We start from the raw sequence: 16,843 nt of genomic DNA, 5'->3' as shown, positions 1-16,843 counted from the left end.
TGCCACCTCAAATGGGAATAGATCCCTGTGGGCTGTATATTGATACAGAAAACCACAAATGACCATCACCCATTTTATATTACTTTTAAAAAATTTTTAAACATTTCGCAATTAAATTTCAATCTGGTTCAGACTACAAGTTTGCCACCTCTGGCCCAGAGAGCTGAGCCTAGAGTCAGTAAGATATGACTTTCAATTTGGCCTCTGACACTTACTAGCTGTTTGCCTCTGTCTGCCTCAGTTTTCTCAACTGTAAAATGAGGAATTAATAACAGTACCCACTTCCCAGGGTTGTTGCGAGGGTCAAATAAGATAACATTTGCAAAAAGCATTTATTGCAGTGCCTGGCACAGTATAGTAGGTACTATACTGTATGAATGTTTATTCCCTTTCATCTACATAATTATGTTGAGGTAGTGAAGGGCACACAGTGTCTACCTATGTATAATCATCTACACTCCTACTGGGCCAGAGCTTTTAAGATTCCATTCTCTAACTTTGATCTTTAGGGTTGCCAAGGTAATGCTTTTTCCAAACATCAGATTTCCTTAGGAAGAGAGAAGAGGGAGGGAGGGGGAAGGGGAGAAGAGAAAAAGACAAAAGCAACCGTGTGAAATTAAAATCAGACCCATTCTGATGTGAAAATTGTCTGCGCCTCAGCGACTTGCTTTCATTTTAAATCCAATTTGCAAACATGCAGTTTCTGCCTCTTTCTCACTACCAACTGTGGGTCTAGAAAATGAAGAGGAAGAGAGGAGCCAGGGGCTCTATGCAGAAGACAAGCTCCGTTCTGAGATCACAGCCAGAGTTGTCTCTGAGAATGACAAATAGCTACAATTTAGTAAGACAAAGCCCAGGCCCTCTGGAACACCAGACCTCAATTGAGATCCTCAGTGAGCACAGTTTCATTTTTGTCTGGCACATAGTGGGAGTCATGGTCAGGAGCGGACCTATGATTTCAGGTATAGTGACCTCGTGGGTGAGGAAGCTCCTCTACTAATGCAGGTCACCACTCTCTCTGTGACTTCTATAGAGACCTGTCTAGAAAAATCACAAAGGTAAGGGAATGGCCCAGGGTCATACAGCCACATATCAGAGGCAGGATTTGAACCCAGGTCTTCCTACCTTCAGGCCAGCTCTTTATCTATGAGGCCAAGTTGGCTTTTGGGCACATAATACTCAATAAATGCTTATTGACTGATTAAATCCAATGCAACTTAAATCAATTGGGCACATTTATTAAGAACCTCATCAGTGCAGTATGATGAATGTTTGGCACTGTTGTCGTTCAGTCCTGTCCCACTCTTCATGACCCTGTTTGGGGTTTTCTTGGAAAAGATATTGGAGTGGTTTGTCATTTCCTTCTCCAGCTCATTTTACAGGTGAAGAAACTGAGGCAAACAGGGTTAAGTGACTTGCCAGAATGATGGGGATACAGAGGTGAAAAACAACTCAGACCCCACCTTGGAAGAATCAACAGGTCTAGTAAGAGAATAAAACATGAACCCAAATGATTGACACGTTACTATGATATATGTGGGTTTTTTTGGTTTTTGTTTTGTTTTGTTTTTTGTGGGACAATGGGAATTAAATGACTTGCCCAGGATCACACAGCTAGCAAGTGTCAAGTATCTGAGGCCACATTTGAACTCAGGTCCTCCTGAATCCAAGGCTGGTGCTTTATCCACTGCGCCACCTAGCTGCCCCATGATATATGTTTTAAAATGTTGCAGTGCACAGTAGACATTACAGTGAACAGCCTGAAAGATTCAGAGAAGGAATCACTTCTAATTCCAGGAATCGAAGAAGGCTTCATGTTGGAGGTAGCCCCAGAGCCAAGCATTCAACAAACAAGGAGAGCCAGTTCTGACACACATCACTGAAACTTGGTTGGGGGCAACTCATGGTTAGACTATAGTCATGGAAGGGCATGGAATTGGATTAAAAGGATGGCATATTATCACTATACATTAAGAAGATAGAAACCTCTTTGGAAATGCACAACTGGGGAGATGGGGAAGTGAGATGGAGACTATTTAGAAGAATAAAAAAGGAAAAAGAAATGGGAATAATTTTGTAAAGGTATACTATAAACCACTGGGGCAGGAAAAAAATGGATAATGAGGTTCTGATAGACAATTAAGCTGACAAAGAGGTACTGATGAACAAATGAAGCAACATTTCTCATTAGCATCTATTAGATGTGATGAGGATTTTCAGCGACTTGAGAGATTGTGTGAAAAGTGCTGATCTGGAGTCTGGCAAAATAAAATTTAGACCCCCTGTTTTCCAGAGCTAAGGCCCAGCGAGCAAGCTGTGCCCTGAGCTTGGCAGGACAACAATCCTTTGCAATTATCCTCTGGATGATCTCACCCTCTGGGCTAGTCATATAATTCACCAGGTGAATCAATGGTAGGGAGAAGCAGAATTCAAATGCAGATCCTTCAGACTTGTCAACCAGATCTGAACTGGCCTCTAACCTGTAAATGGCTGGAGCCAAACAGAGCAGGCCAGAGACAGGAGAGTCAGGAATTAAATAAAGTTTTATTTTCAAAGTGAAGAAAAAGACCTGCAAACAAGGAAGAGCTATAGACACATGTGCTGGGACCCCACCCCTAGTGAGCTATATCCCTGACAATGAGGAAGCAGCAAGCATGTGACATGTTTGATGCATTGCGGGACTCCCCAAATTTGTCCAGTGTCTGTCTTTGATCAGAGAACACCTGGTGAGCTCACAAGAATCCAATCTATCAATAAACATTTACTGAGCATCTACCATGTGTCAGAAGCTATGCTAGACATGGGGATACAAGATAAAAACGAAAGTCTCTACGCAAAAGAAGTTTATGTTGTATGAGGGGAAACAAAGGAACCTTCCTTCTTTCTTCAGAGTTTCAGTGGGTCTCAAATGTCCACTTTCTATGGTGCATGTTTGGACCTGACCTCTTAAGGGAGCTCGTGAGTCTGTGACTAAAAAAAGAAAGATGATCTAAGGACACTAGCTGTATGATTTTTCCTTCTCTGGGTACACTTGGAAAATAGACTAATGGATCTCTAAGGTCCCTTTTCTAATTCTAAAACTTTCTGACTTTAACCCTTGAAAATTTCCTAGAAAGGATGAATAGAATGTTTGAATGTGTAAATCCTAAGAAACAATAGTGGACAGACTGAGCCTCAGAGGGCCTGAGAGTCAAGAAGACCTGAATTAAAGCCTCCCTCAGACAATTTCCAGTTGTGGAACCAAGGGCAAATGACACAATCTCTCAGTGCCTCAGCCACCTGTCTAAGACTACCAGTTACTGGCAGGTGACAGTTCATTCCAGGAATTCTACAATGGAAATCCCCAACACTAATGAAATTACCCCTTTTTCTACAAAAACAAAACAAAACAAAAACACAGAAATCATGCAATTTTTAGGCCTGAAAGGGGCTTAGTCTACCCTCTTCCTTTACAAAAGAGGAAACTAAAGTCCAAAGAGATTCATGAAGTCGTGAAGTAAATGGTGGACCTAGGACTAGAATGGAATGGATGACTGAGAACTGGTTTTCACTCCAACTTTGAAAACAGCCCGATTATGGAAGTGTATTTTGTATGGCTTTACATGTATAATGGGTATCACATCACTTGCCTTCTTAATGGGTGGAGGAGGGGCTGGAGGGTGGGAGGGAATTTGTAACTCAAATGTTTAAAATGAATGTTAAAAAAAAGAAAAATGAGAAGCAATCAAAGGAAGGGGCTTTAGCATTCTTGCTTTTCTCAAATATGTAGTGGAGGGGAGAGAGGCCTAGATCTGAAATCATGGTTTGGTTTCACATCCCAGATCTACTACTCATTGTCAGTGTGACCTTAAGCAAGTTGCTTCATCTTGCTGGGCCTCAGTTTCCCTATTAGTAAAATGAAGGAGTTGGGCTAAATGACCTCTAAGTTCCCTTCTAACCTTAAATTTATCTCCCTTAAATTTAAATTAAATTAAACCTTAAATCTATCTCCCTACCTGTCCAGAAACAGCCTGATTTTGTCTCTTCAGCTACTTGTTCAGCAATTCTTAAAAAAAGAAAAAAACCAGTTCTTGACTTAACCAAGCCCAAATAAAATGAGCATTTCCATATACAAAGTACATGAAACTTTGACTCTCTGTTTTTCCCTCTGGCCATTTCTGTGACCCTCTTTTTTTTTCTTTTTCTTTTTCTTTTTTTTTGGTAGCCCGATTAGTAGCTTTCTTCTCCCTCCTATCTCCACTCCCAAAAATTAAAGAAAAGAAAAACAAAATTCTTGTACTTGTTCAAAGATTCTTTTGGAATTACACCAAACCCTCAGCAAAAATAACTTCTGGGTACTTTGTGTTGAAGCTGTGTTCTCTGCATTGGATTATAATAATCTCTCTCAGGTTCCCTGGGGTAGGTATCCTGCTCTTGGATTCCCAGATGCTCTTTCATCTGTGGAATGAAGCCTGAAATATTAATAGTGTGAGCACTATTAATAACACCCCTTCACACTTCCTTCAAACCAACACACCCAAACCATGCTTTCAATAGCTCAGGGACAGAGTTGTTGTTGTTGTCTTTATTTTTAAAACTGTGCCCAAGTTAGAAAGCTTAACTCTTCATCTTCCAGGCATAAGCTCTACAAATTATCATGTTATGTCAACATGTATTCATGTTTTTTTTGTTTTGTTTTGGTGAGGCAATTGGGGTTAAAGTGACTTGCCCAGGGTCACACAGCTAGTAAGTGTGTAAAGTGTCTGAGGCCAGGTTTGAACTCAGGTCCTCCTGAATCCAGGGCCGGTGCTCTATCCACTGTACCACCTAGCTGCCCCGTATTCATGTTTGAGGAAACAGAAAATGCAAAGAAAGTTCAATTCCAAAAGGAATTTTTGGTAGCCCTATTAGTAGCTTTCTTCTCCCTCCTTAATATAGTATGCAGGACATCACAGTGGTAAGAGTACTGTACATGGAGTAAGGAAGAATTCACTTGCATATCCCACCTTGGACAGTTACTAGCTTTGTAATCCTAAGAATTCTCTAAGTCTCAGTTTTCCCATCTGTAAAATTGGGGTACTCATAATTGTGGTACCTATCTCCCAGAGTTTTTTTGAGACTTGAAATGAGAGCACTCTATAATGTTGTTTAGTTGTGTCCAACTCTTTGTGACTCCATTTGAGGTCTTCTTGGTAAAGATACTGGAGTGGTTTGCTATTTCCTTCTTCAGCTCATTTTATAGATGAGGAAACTGAGGCAGACAGAGTTCAGTGACTTGCCCAGGGTCACACAATTAGAAAGTATCTGAGGCCAGGTTTGAACTCAGGAAGACATCCTGACAGTTTCAGAGAAATCTGGGAAGCCTAGTGTGAACTGATGCAGTATGAAGTGAGCAGAGCCCAGGGAAAAATTTATGCAATAACAACAATGTCATAAAGAGAAACAATTTCAAAGTCATTTTAGAAATGATCAATCCACCAACCAGCCACAATTCCAGAGAACCAGTGATGAAAGCACGTTATCCATCTCCTGAAAAGGAGATGATAGATTCAGGGTGCAGAAAGGACAAACATTGGGTGACCCCAAAGTCCTTGGTGCTCTTTTAAGCTCTAATAGATTAATTTTTTCTTAAATAAAAGGTGTATTCACTTGGGATGGAGTGAGAACTTAGTCAAATAAACCAAAGCTCATTTCATCATCCGATTCTCTGGACTCTTCCTTCTTCTCTTTTCTTCTTCTCTGTGGCAGTGTACATCCCCTCTTCCACTTCCACCCCCAAACACTAGAGCTGCAGAGCCAGCACTGACCAGTGGCATTATGTCATACCACAAAGACTAAAGCGGTAGCAAGGGATAGGGAAAAGTGTGCTAGACCTGGAGTCAGGTGACCTGGGTCACCTCCTCCATTCATTAGCTATGTGTATATGGGGAAGTCACATCACTAATTGAGTTTAGGATTCCTTGTTTATAAGACAGGATCATCACATTTAAAGACCTCACTGGGTTATTAAAAGAAACCTCAAAGGGCTCTGTATGGACTAGCTGGACCAAGAAGCATCACAGTGGGGATTTATATGAATTGTATCGAATCATTATGTTTCTGGAGAAAAGAAAATAGGGATCATAGGCTTAGAAATGTTTTTGGTTTTTTTGGGCGGGGCAATGAGGGTTAAGTGACTTGTCTAGGTTCACACAGCTAGTGTGATGAAATAATGAGATTTAGCAGATACTCAAACACCCACCTGGAGATTAATCTAGACTGATTGAATCAAGTGAGAGTGATTAACTGCTGATTAGCCTACTTCAAGTTAACTGGATTGTAATCACACCTTGAGAACACCTTCAGAACCAATGGATTTGGATGATGCCAACCAATCAGCTTGAAGCAGTGTGTAAGGACCGCCTCTGTTCCAGGCCTATAAAATGCTTCCACAATCAGTTTGCTGGAGAGAGTTCCTGATTAAAGCAGGCTCGTGGAGGAGGACTTCAGGAAGAACCCAACCAGGCTGGAACTCTAGGCTAGGTAGGACTTCTTTTTCTTAACTTTCTGAACTCCTTGTAAATATCTGTATGCTTTAATAAATGTTTAATGCCCAAGGACTGGTGCTAAAGCTTCTAATTTAAGGCGACCACAATTTAGATTTTTGTTTTGTTTTGGTTTTTTTTAGTGAGGCAATTGGGGTTAAGTGACTTGCCCAGGGTCACACAGCTAGTAAGTGTTAAGTGTCTGAGGCCAGATTTGAACTCAGATCCTCCTGACTCCAGAGCCGATGCTCTATCCACTATGCCACCTAGCTGCCCCGACCACAATTTAGATTTTTTTTTTTTTGCAGGGCAATGGGGGTCAAGTGACTTGCCCAGGGTCACACAGCTAGTAAGTGTCAAGTGTCTGAGGCTGGACTTGAACTCGGGTACTCCTGAATCCAGGGCCGGTGCTTTATCTACTGCACCACCTAGCTGCCCCCCACAATTTAGATTTTAAACATCACACTAGTAAGTGTCAAGTGTCTGAGGCCGGAATTGAACTCAGGTCCTCCTGAATACAGGGCCAGCGTTTTATCCACTGCACTACCTAGCTGCCCGCCCCCACCATAGGCTTAGAAATGTAATGTTACCTTCGGACCTTGGTGAGGTTTGTCTCTTTATTATTTATTGTTTTATTTAGGAGAAAAGTTTGAGTATGAATACTACCCATCTAAAACACAAAGAAAAAACCGACTGGGTTCTGAGTCAGAGGACCTGGGGTTGACTCTGAGCTCCATCAACATCAGTAGCATCAGCATCACCACCACCACCACCACCATCATCACTAGCATTTATATACCACTTAAGGTCTGCATAGTGCTTTATAACTATTATCTAATTTTACAGGTCAGGTAACTGAGGTCCAGAGAGGAGAAAATTACTTTCCCAAGGTCACACAGGCAGTAAATGACAAAGCAAGGATTAGAACTCTGCTTCTCTGACAGCAAATCCTGAGCCCTTCCCACTGTGCTATACTACCTTCTCATGCTGTTGAAGGATGCTTCCCTCTTCTCAGTAGAGAGGTGAGGGATGACGGACACAGAATGTGCCACACACTGTCAGAAGAGGCTGCTTTGACGGGTAGGTTTTGTTTAAATATCATTGTTACAATGGAAAATTCAATGGACAGAAATACTGGAAAATGACTGTGGTTTAAAGAGATAGCAATCATTTTCATAAGGAAATGATTTTGAAGATGTTAATAACCAGAGTGCTGTCTCCCCTTTGTCCTTGAAAAGGAAGGTAACTGGGGCAGCTAGGTGGTGCAGTGGATAGAGCACCAGCCCCGGAGTCAGGAGTACCTGAGTTCAAATCTGACCTCAGACACTTAACACTTACTAGCTGTGTGACCCTGGGCAAGTCACCTAACCCCCATTGCCTCAAGGAAAAAAAAAAGAAAGAAAGAAAAGAAAAGGAAGGTAACTGCGGAGGCAGCTTAGCAATGCACTAGTCCCTCCCTCTATGTACTCCTAGATGTTAGCTCTGTCACTATTCCCAAAGAGCACCCCTCCTCCACCAGGGCATCTTCTCTTCAGTGTTTGCAAAGAGAAAAATTGTTGCCAAGAGTCAAAGTTCATACTGAGGACTGGACTAAGCTGAATTTAGCATAAAATGTAAAAACTTGACCCAAGAGAAAAAAATGGAAGTTTCACAGGACTTGGATCCTATGTTGTTCAGCAAAGGTGGAGCTAGCCCAAGTCCTTGTTCACATAACTTGATGGAGAAGGACGATTGCCAGTCACCAGCAGAAGCTATTATTGCTGTTGATGAGCTCTTCTGGGAGAAGCATTATGGCAGTAAAAACAACCACACACACACACACACACACACACACACACACACACACACACACACACAGACACCCCCCCCCCAAAAACCAAACAAACCAGGACCCATAGAAGAGTCAGACTTCGTCCAGTCTCCAAACACCCATGAGATCAGGAATCCTTTCTTATCTTTCTATCTTTCTCCCAAACCTAGCACAGGGCTCTGCATGGGGCAAGGTCCCAACAGATGCTTGATGAATTTTTTGTTGATTTCAAGGCAAATTTTTTTTTTCCTATGGAAAGAATGGAATAGTGGGAAAAGCAAGAGACTAGTTAAAAGACCTGAGTTTTATTTCCATCTCCCCCTCGAATTTGCTATGGGAGTGAGTTTGAACAAGTCACCTGTCTTGTATGTCTTTCAGGTTTCCTAAAACAAAAGAAAGAAGAAAGAACACGGGATATAAGAGTCAGGAAACACAACTTTGAATCCTGGCTCTAGCACACACTAGCCATGTGATCACAGGCAAATTGTTTCACCAACTCGAGTCTCGGCTTCCTCAAGTTTAAAATCAGGATAATAATTACTGCATTATCTCCGTCATAATGTTATGTGAAGAAAGTAAACCTTAAAAGACAACAGTAGAGAGCTGGGGGGATATGGGCATGGAATGTCACATATACTAATATCAGCTTAATTTTGTTGTTGTTGTTACAGGGATTCAATAGGGTGATATATTGGAAATAATTATGGTCTTTTAAAAGGCCTACGTAAGAGTTATTGATCGAAGAAAAGCATTATAGAAATGCAAATGATTATTATTATTTCCTTTCTGTAAGATGATGTTATAGGTTTCCTTTCATGGGAAGGACTGACAGGGCTTTCCTGCTTCATTCTACTTCTGAGAGATTTCTATCGGGCTCTCATCGACCCTGACAGGATTCACTGTCCCTATCAAGATGTCCACTCTGACAAGGTCATTGTGTGGGGAATTAGAGTATGTGAATGTACTTGCAAAATAGAATAAAGCATTCAACCTTAGCACAAGGATCTATGATTATTCTTGTTGTTGGATTAACATGGGATTGTACAGTGGAGGAAACTGAGGCAGATAGAGGTGAAATGACTTGACCAGAGTCACACAGATCATGAGTATGTGAGTGTGGATTAGAACTTGGGTTTTCCTGACTCTAGGCACTGTGCTCTATTCGCTATGCCCCCAGCTGCCTCTGAAGACAGAGGCAATTGTCATGTCTTATGGTCTTTAAATTAGTCTGTTCGAAGTGAAGGTTAAAGTTAAGCCTCCTCCCACCCCATGTCTACATGGGTGCACTAAGAGTATCCATGAGATCTGGGTCTTTCAGGAGGTCCAGTGCAGATTCAGTACCAAGGATGAGGGCCAACCCTGATACGTGGGGCTGCCAGATCATACAATCTTTTGCTTTTTTTTTTTTTTTTTTTGCAGGGCAATTGGGGTTAAGTGACTTGCCCAGGGTCACACAGCTAGTAAGTCTCAAGTGTCTGAGGCCGGATTTGAACTCAGATCTTCCTGAATCCAGGGCCGGTGCTCTATCCACTGTGCCACCTAGCTGCCCCCATACAATCTTTTTCTCTGGGGAACAGTGATCTGGTTGGCTGACATTTTGAGAAGAGTAAGGCCATGCACTTTTTTCAACAGGCAACGTGGTATAGTGGGTAAAGTGCTGAACTTGTAATATGGAAGATTGGGGTTCAAGTCCTGCCTATGATACACACATCATGTGCAAATCACACGATGGGCAGCTCTCTAAGCCACACACGAGTGTTGCTGATCTGCATGTTGGAGAGAGTATCAGTACCATGACGTCCCCCAAAGTGATGAAATCAAAGGTCTACCCCATCCCTCCAAAAAAATGTAACATGTGAAATAGAATTGAAACGTGGGGGGACTTTTTGTTGCTTTCCTCTGATCTACCAAATCTTTGACTCTCACTGATGGAGATAATTCTGGTTCAATTCAATTCAATAAGTATTTATTTAAGAGCTTCCCCTTCCTCCCCCTAGTGCCAAGCACTGTGCCCAAGTACTGGAGACATGAAGACAAAAACTGAGATAGTCCCTGCCTTAGGGGAAGGGAGGTTGGGGGGCAGGGGGAGAAACATACAGACTAGTTCTCTTCTGAAGCAATTACCAAGTGCCCTATCTTCTTCATGGTTTTTGCAAATGGATTCTGTAAGATAAAATTTCTACGTAAGCACTTTGGAAGTGCTGTGGGGAGAAAGAGAAGCCTGCTAACCTCAGCATGTGCCCTTAGAGACACTCAAGTGCTGAAAGAGAGAAATGAAATATCCTTAATTAAAGCACAAAATGCCAGAGGTCCCCCGATCTCTGAAATTCTGCAGTGTTTGCAATCTAATTGCCACTGCCTCTCTCCTGAGCTCTTCTGGTGCTATCTTTTATTGTGTTTGGATAAAATCCTCCAGCTTTTAAACCTAAGGGGAGCAAAGGGAGAAATATTGAAAAATAAAAACTTTACTTTGTTATTAAATATCACCCTCAGATTGTCATTAATATGGCTGTTTTCATCATAGGATCCTCAGATCTGAGATCTAGAGCCATCACCTAGTCCAATGCACCAATTTTACAGATGGGGAAACTAGGGCCAAGAGAAATGATGACTGGTTCAAGGTCACGCAGGTTGTAAGAGCCAGAGTTGAAATTCAGGTTCTGTGACTCCAAGTTCAGGTTTCTTTCTGCCGTACTCCCCAATGAATAGTTTCTTGCACATGCTGGACTCTTAATCATTTCTTAAGTGGATAGAATTATCTACCATAGGTCAGTCAGCTCTACAGTTATTGACCTATTATATTAAGCAATATACAATCCCGAGTAAGCTAATTTATTAATTCTCTTCATATGTAGCTGCAAATCATACAGCACTGCCTTCTCCAGAGCATGAAAGATGAGTGCCCCGCCGCTCCCCCCCCCCCCACCAAGTGAGTATCACCTAGAGAGCAATGGAGAGGACCAGGGTGGTTTTATGCAGGATCAAACAGTGACCAAGAAGGAATGACAGGGGCAGCTAGGTGGTGCAGTGGATAGAGCACCAGCCCTGGAGTCAGGAGTACCTGAGTTCAAATCTGGCCTCAGACACTTAACACTTACTAGCTGTGTGACCCTGGGCAAGTCACTTAACCCCAATTGCCTCACTAAAAAAAAAAAAAAAAGAAGGAATGACAAAGAAGAGAAGGAAAGGGTGTCATCAAAGAGAAGTGTGAGCAGAAAAAAAGAGGCTGGGGTGGCCACAAGGTAAGGCTGAGGAAGAAGTGTTGGACAGCGCTCCGATTCCCATGTATTATTGGTGATACCCAGAATAATCAAGGAAGGTCCCAGCAGGTGGAGTAGATCCCTCTGTGGCAGAGGGTGGAAGGACACACAGAGGAGTTAGTGGGTATGGATGGGTTGTGATCAGTTGGCAGGAACACCCAAGTTGACAAGATCACAGGTGTTTTAGAGTAGCTGAGTTATTATTCATTGTCCAGATAAATCTCAGGATGGCAAATTCACAGTGCTTCATACTTTATGGGATACCATGAGACTTATAGTAGTCCCTGTTACTCTACTAGTAAGTAACTACTCTACTAGTAAGTCTTGGTATTGGCTGAGGGGAAGGCCATCACATCTCTAGCTGCTATTTCTTCCCTTCTTTGCCTTAAGTTTTCTAATACTCACTTCCCTGTGAGGAACGAAGGGAGGTTCTATCTTTAAGTCCCTACCATTCCTGAAAAAAATATATTAAATTTTTTATGGCTTTTTTTTTAAATAAAAGGGCCTTACATGGAAACATATATGGGGTCAGAGGGTGGGGTGGGGTGTGTGGAAAACAGTGAGAAGAAGTATAGGTTTCCTGAGTTCTAACAGGTAGCCTTGCCCCCTACATGACAATGCAGTGAGGATCCCGCCTTCTTTTACTTAGCTTCCCTTTCTTTCCTTTCTTTCCCTTTCTTTCAAGACTTCTACCCAAATCAGTCTAGTCTGAAGCTCAGTCACTTTTTTATCTCTCAGGCTGGATTCTCCTGGAATTCTCTTCCTTCCCACATCTGATCCTATCTCCAATCAGAAGGTAGAATCTGAAAACCCTACCCTTCCCTCCTCATTTTTTCCTACTCACTTCCTATCCCCTGTAGCCCCACCAATAGCATCCCAGAGGGATATCAAAAAATATATAATTCATCTCCTGACAAAAAGGTGATGGATTTAAAGTGTAGAATGAGACATAGACATGTGTGTTTTGCATAGAGATCATGAAGGAACAGGTTTTGCTCAACTATGTATATTAGTTATAAGGAATTTGTTTTTCTTTTCTTTTTTTTTTCCCAGTGGGGTGGGGGTAGAAGAGAAAAAATAGATTTCTGTTCATTTTTAAAATAATGTAAAAAAATAGAGAGGTACTACAGATATCAAATGCTGCATATATTTTCAGATGACGTTCCTACATTGCTAGTTGTATTGCTATTTGTAATATAAAAATAAAACACATCAATAAAACTTTTTTTTTTTAAATTTAGGTGGGGAGAGGAGTTCCCAAATGAAGACAATGGAAAGAGATGAGGCCCAGTGGGAGCTATGTACTTTATGGCAATGAAACAAGAACTCCACATCTGAGCACTGCATTTTTGGGGTACTAGAGGCATTTGTCCAATTCTGAGATAAATCAAAGCCCAGAAACAGACTTATTCCCCTTTGATTGTTTTGTTTTTACAAAAAGAACTGCAGGTTTTTATTTAACGAGTTCCATATGCCTAATTATAGACCCTGCCCTAGGTCACATCTTTATCTTTTACTTTAAGCAAAAGGCTTCATTTTAAAGTATACATTTAATGTTAAAATAGTCATAGAAATTTAGCATAATTTTGTTTCATTCTTCTAGGATTCCCAGCAGGCCACTCTACCTCTAAATGCACTTGCCACAATGGATAAAAATGAGAGAACAATGCTGCAGAAATAAATGGATAATACTAAATATTCTTTTAATGCAGAGGAGTTGTTAACCTGTGTGTGTGTGTGTGTGTGTGTGTGTGTGTGTGTGTGTGTGTGTGTGTGTGAAGGACCCCTTCTCAGAATAATCATTTTGAATGCAGAATATAACATATACAGAATAAAAAAGGAAAACAATTATGTCAAAATATAGCTATCTATATCTCTCTCTATATATATATTTTTAATAAGTTCCTGGACCATGGGTTAAGAAATCCTGCTTTAATGGCTGGAGAATAATGAATTAAACTGAAGTCATTTACTGGCCCTCAACTTTTAAGAGAAAGAAAAAAATCCCACAAGCTTATGTTAGTTGTTTAAAGTAGAAAACAACCATCTTACTGTAGTCTAGCCCCCTTCACTTTCTACAGCTATGCTCTGGCAGCATAAGACACATTAACTTTTGTCAGTACAAATGACATTAAAGGGGAAGTAGTACTCTCTTCTTCTCCCCTGGACCCTAAGGACCTCTCCATCCGAGGAGCAGCTGTCATCTTCCTCTTGTGCCGTTTCTGACATCCGCATGTAAGCTTCCTAAGGGACTGTGTTACCTCTCTGTTTTGTATTCCCAGCACTTAGCACTTAATAAATACAATAAAATAAAATAAAATAAAAAATAAAGCACTGGGGGCAGCTAGGTGGAGCAATGGATAGAGCACCAGCCCTGGATTCAGGAGGACCTGAGTTCAAATCCAGCCTCAGACACTTGACACTTACTAGCTGTGTGACCCTGGGCAAGTCACTTAACCCTCATTGCCCCACAAAAAAAAAAAAAAAGGGAAAAAAAAAGAAAACATAAAAAAAATAAAGCACTTACTAAATACTTTGTTCATTCATTCTGACTACCATGTTGATTTTCATATAATTTTTTTAAAAAACCAAGTTCTATGTAATAGATGCAAAATTTTATATGTAACCCCCATTTCCTGGCCTTTTCTGTATATGGAAATGTATGTTTGCATTGATTGATTTTCTATTTCATAATAAAAAGATTATTAAAAATAATTGCAGAGCATTAAATTATTTTTGTTGTTCTTTCCACTCACATTTTTGTGGACCTTGTGTATGTTGTTTTTCCTGGTTCTGCTTAGCTCCTGTCATATCAGTTCAACTAAATCTTCCCAGAGATCATGTTTTGTAGATAAGCAAACTGAGACCCCAAAAAGTTAAAGACCTCCAGAGCCTGTGATCTCCTGGTGATATTTCCTACCTCCCCTGGTAGTCCAGCAGGGTCAACAAATATTTGTAATGTAAAAGTAAAACGCATCAATAAAACTTTTTTTTAAATTTAGGGTGGGGCAGCTAGGTGGTACAGTGGATAAAGCACCACCTAGCTTTAAAGAACTCAGGAGGACCTGAATTCAAATCCAGATGCAGATACTTGATGTTTACTAGCTATGTGACTCTGGGCAAGTCACTTAACCCTCATTCCCCCGCAAAAAAATAAAAATAAAAAAATAATGTTACGTGGGGAAAGGAATTCCCAAATGGGGACAATGGAAGGAGATGAGGCCTGTGTTGCCCAAGGCATGAACAGACAGTATGATAACAAGAGTAGGACCCAGGATTCTCCACTTCTGTTCCTCTTCTCTATTTCACTAGAATGAAGACCCTTGAATGATGATGAGATTCTTAGACACGACCTTCCCATGATCTTTACCAGACTAGACCAGCTGGAACAGGAACAGGAAATTGGCACATTTTGGGAAATCGACATCAAGGGTTGCATTGTGACCTTCAGGAGAGACAATGGAGCAGGGATGCTCTAGGGATGGAGGGGAGTGCCAGGGAAATCGGCAGTGTTGTCTGTGTGCCCTGCTGAGCTACCTTCTGCCCTCTCCCATGTCTCTTTGGCTAGCATACCCAATTCCTCCAATTAAACAATTCAATGAATCTGGATTAAGCCTCTACATTGAGCTAGGCCTTGGATGATGGAAAATAGTGCATATGGAGGAAAGGTGAAAGAGAAAGGGCCTGCATAACTTCTGCCGCACTCCTGCCTCACACCAGGGATGCTCAGGGTGAAGGAGTCAGGGCAGCCCCTGGGATCCCCGACCTCTCAGTTACCTGAACTGCCGTCTTTCTGCACCCTCTGCAAGTACTCCAGCAGCACAGTCCAGTTCATAGAGGCTTTTTAGAGGGGAGCTTACCTCAAGCAAAGAATCCTGCAGCTTCATATTCAGGGCGGCTTTCTCTTCTTCCAGTCGCTTCATTTCATTCTCAGATTTCTTCTTCATTTCCTCCAACTGTTTTTGAACCTCCTAAATAGGATTGAAATAATTCAGGCCAGAAGGTACAAAAGCATGAAAAAGGAGACAGGAGGCCTGCCCTGCTGCAGTGCCGTGAGAGATAGATGCAGATGATGGCAGGGGGATGGATACAGGATCCTGGAGTCATGGAGAGCTGGAAGGGATCAACCTTCAAAATCATTTCATCCAACCCTCCCATTTTATAGACAAAGAAACTGAGGCCCAGAGTAGTGAAGTAACTTCCCACAGGTGACACCTATACTCCAAGTCAACACTCTGACTCAGTACTCTTTCCACTGCACCTTGTGGACTTCTAAGAAGGGCAGAGATCCAGAGCCAAGTAGGATAATCATGTGACAGGCTTAATGCTGAAGCTAGTCTTGTCTCAAGGCAAAACCTTCTGGGAGCATAAAAATAGGAGGTACTGGGAGTGTGGGCCAGGAGTGGCTGGTGTCCCGTGGGGTTGTGAAGAGATCAAGCAGAACAGATCCCCTGTGTGGTGTCTGGAGAAACTATATGTTGAGTGTTTGGATGTTGTGAGCTTAAATGTCTTGTGTCCATCTGGCCTGTGGAGGACATTATCCTAGGTCACCCTATCTCCACTGCCAACACAAAGTTAAAAGTCATGATTTTAGATTGCAGTGGTCATTTCTGAAAGCCCCGCTGGAGGCGGGTTTGCTGTCTTGAATGGGTGCTGGCTCTGAAAATTCAGATAAATTCAGTTCACTCCAATTTAATAAGCATTAGGTAAGCACCAACTATGTCACTGTACTCAGTGTTGGGGATACACAAAGACAAAAGTGAAAGAACCTCTGTCTTCAGCAATCTTACATTCTACTGACAAGTTACAACACAAAAACAGTAAAGTGAATACAAACTAACTTTTTGTTTTGTTTTGTTTTGTTTTAGTGAGGCAGTTGGGGTTAAGTGACTTGCCCAGGGTCACACAGCTAGTAAATGTTAAGAGTCTGAGGCCAGATTTGAACTCAGGTCCTCCTGACTCCAGGGCTGGTGCTCTATCCACTGTGCCACCTAGCTGCCCCAAATACAAGCTAACTTGAGGGGGGAGAGAACCCACCCCTAAAACATACTCTTCCTCACCTCTGCCTCACTGAAGCCCCCTCTTCCTTCAAGACAAAGTTCAAGTCTTCTTGACCACCTTCTAGAGGAAGCTTCTCCTGATACTCCCCCCAGCTCCACCCCCACTGTCATCACTCCCAAACTAGCTTGTATTGAACTGCTTTGGATTTACTCTCTCTGTAATTATTTTATGAGGGGCAGCATTGCTCAGTAAATCTCCAAGAGAGAACC

At 41.8% G+C, this 16,843-nt stretch overlaps 1 protein-coding gene across 2 annotated transcripts in view; it reads right to left on the bottom strand.

Annotated features, from left to right (window-relative positions):
• Positions 1-16,843, bottom strand: part of FAM184B (family with sequence similarity 184 member B) — a 119,444-nt gene that overhangs the window by 28,640 nt on the left and 73,961 nt on the right. For both annotated transcript variants that reach the window (XM_043972015.1, XM_043972016.1), the window contains exon 6: positions 15,434-15,544. In XM_043972015.1, coding sequence (XP_043827950.1) covers positions 15,434-15,544 — 111 coding nt within the window. The remainder of the gene's footprint in view (positions 1-15,433; positions 15,545-16,843) is intronic.

Source organism: Dromiciops gliroides, chromosome 6 (assembly GCF_019393635.1).
Source record: "Dromiciops gliroides isolate mDroGli1 chromosome 6, mDroGli1.pri, whole genome shotgun sequence".
NCBI lineage: Eukaryota > Metazoa > Chordata > Mammalia > Microbiotheria > Microbiotheriidae > Dromiciops > Dromiciops gliroides.
Note: the sequence above shows the minus strand (reverse complement) of the source record. Positions and strands in the feature narration are given on the sequence as shown.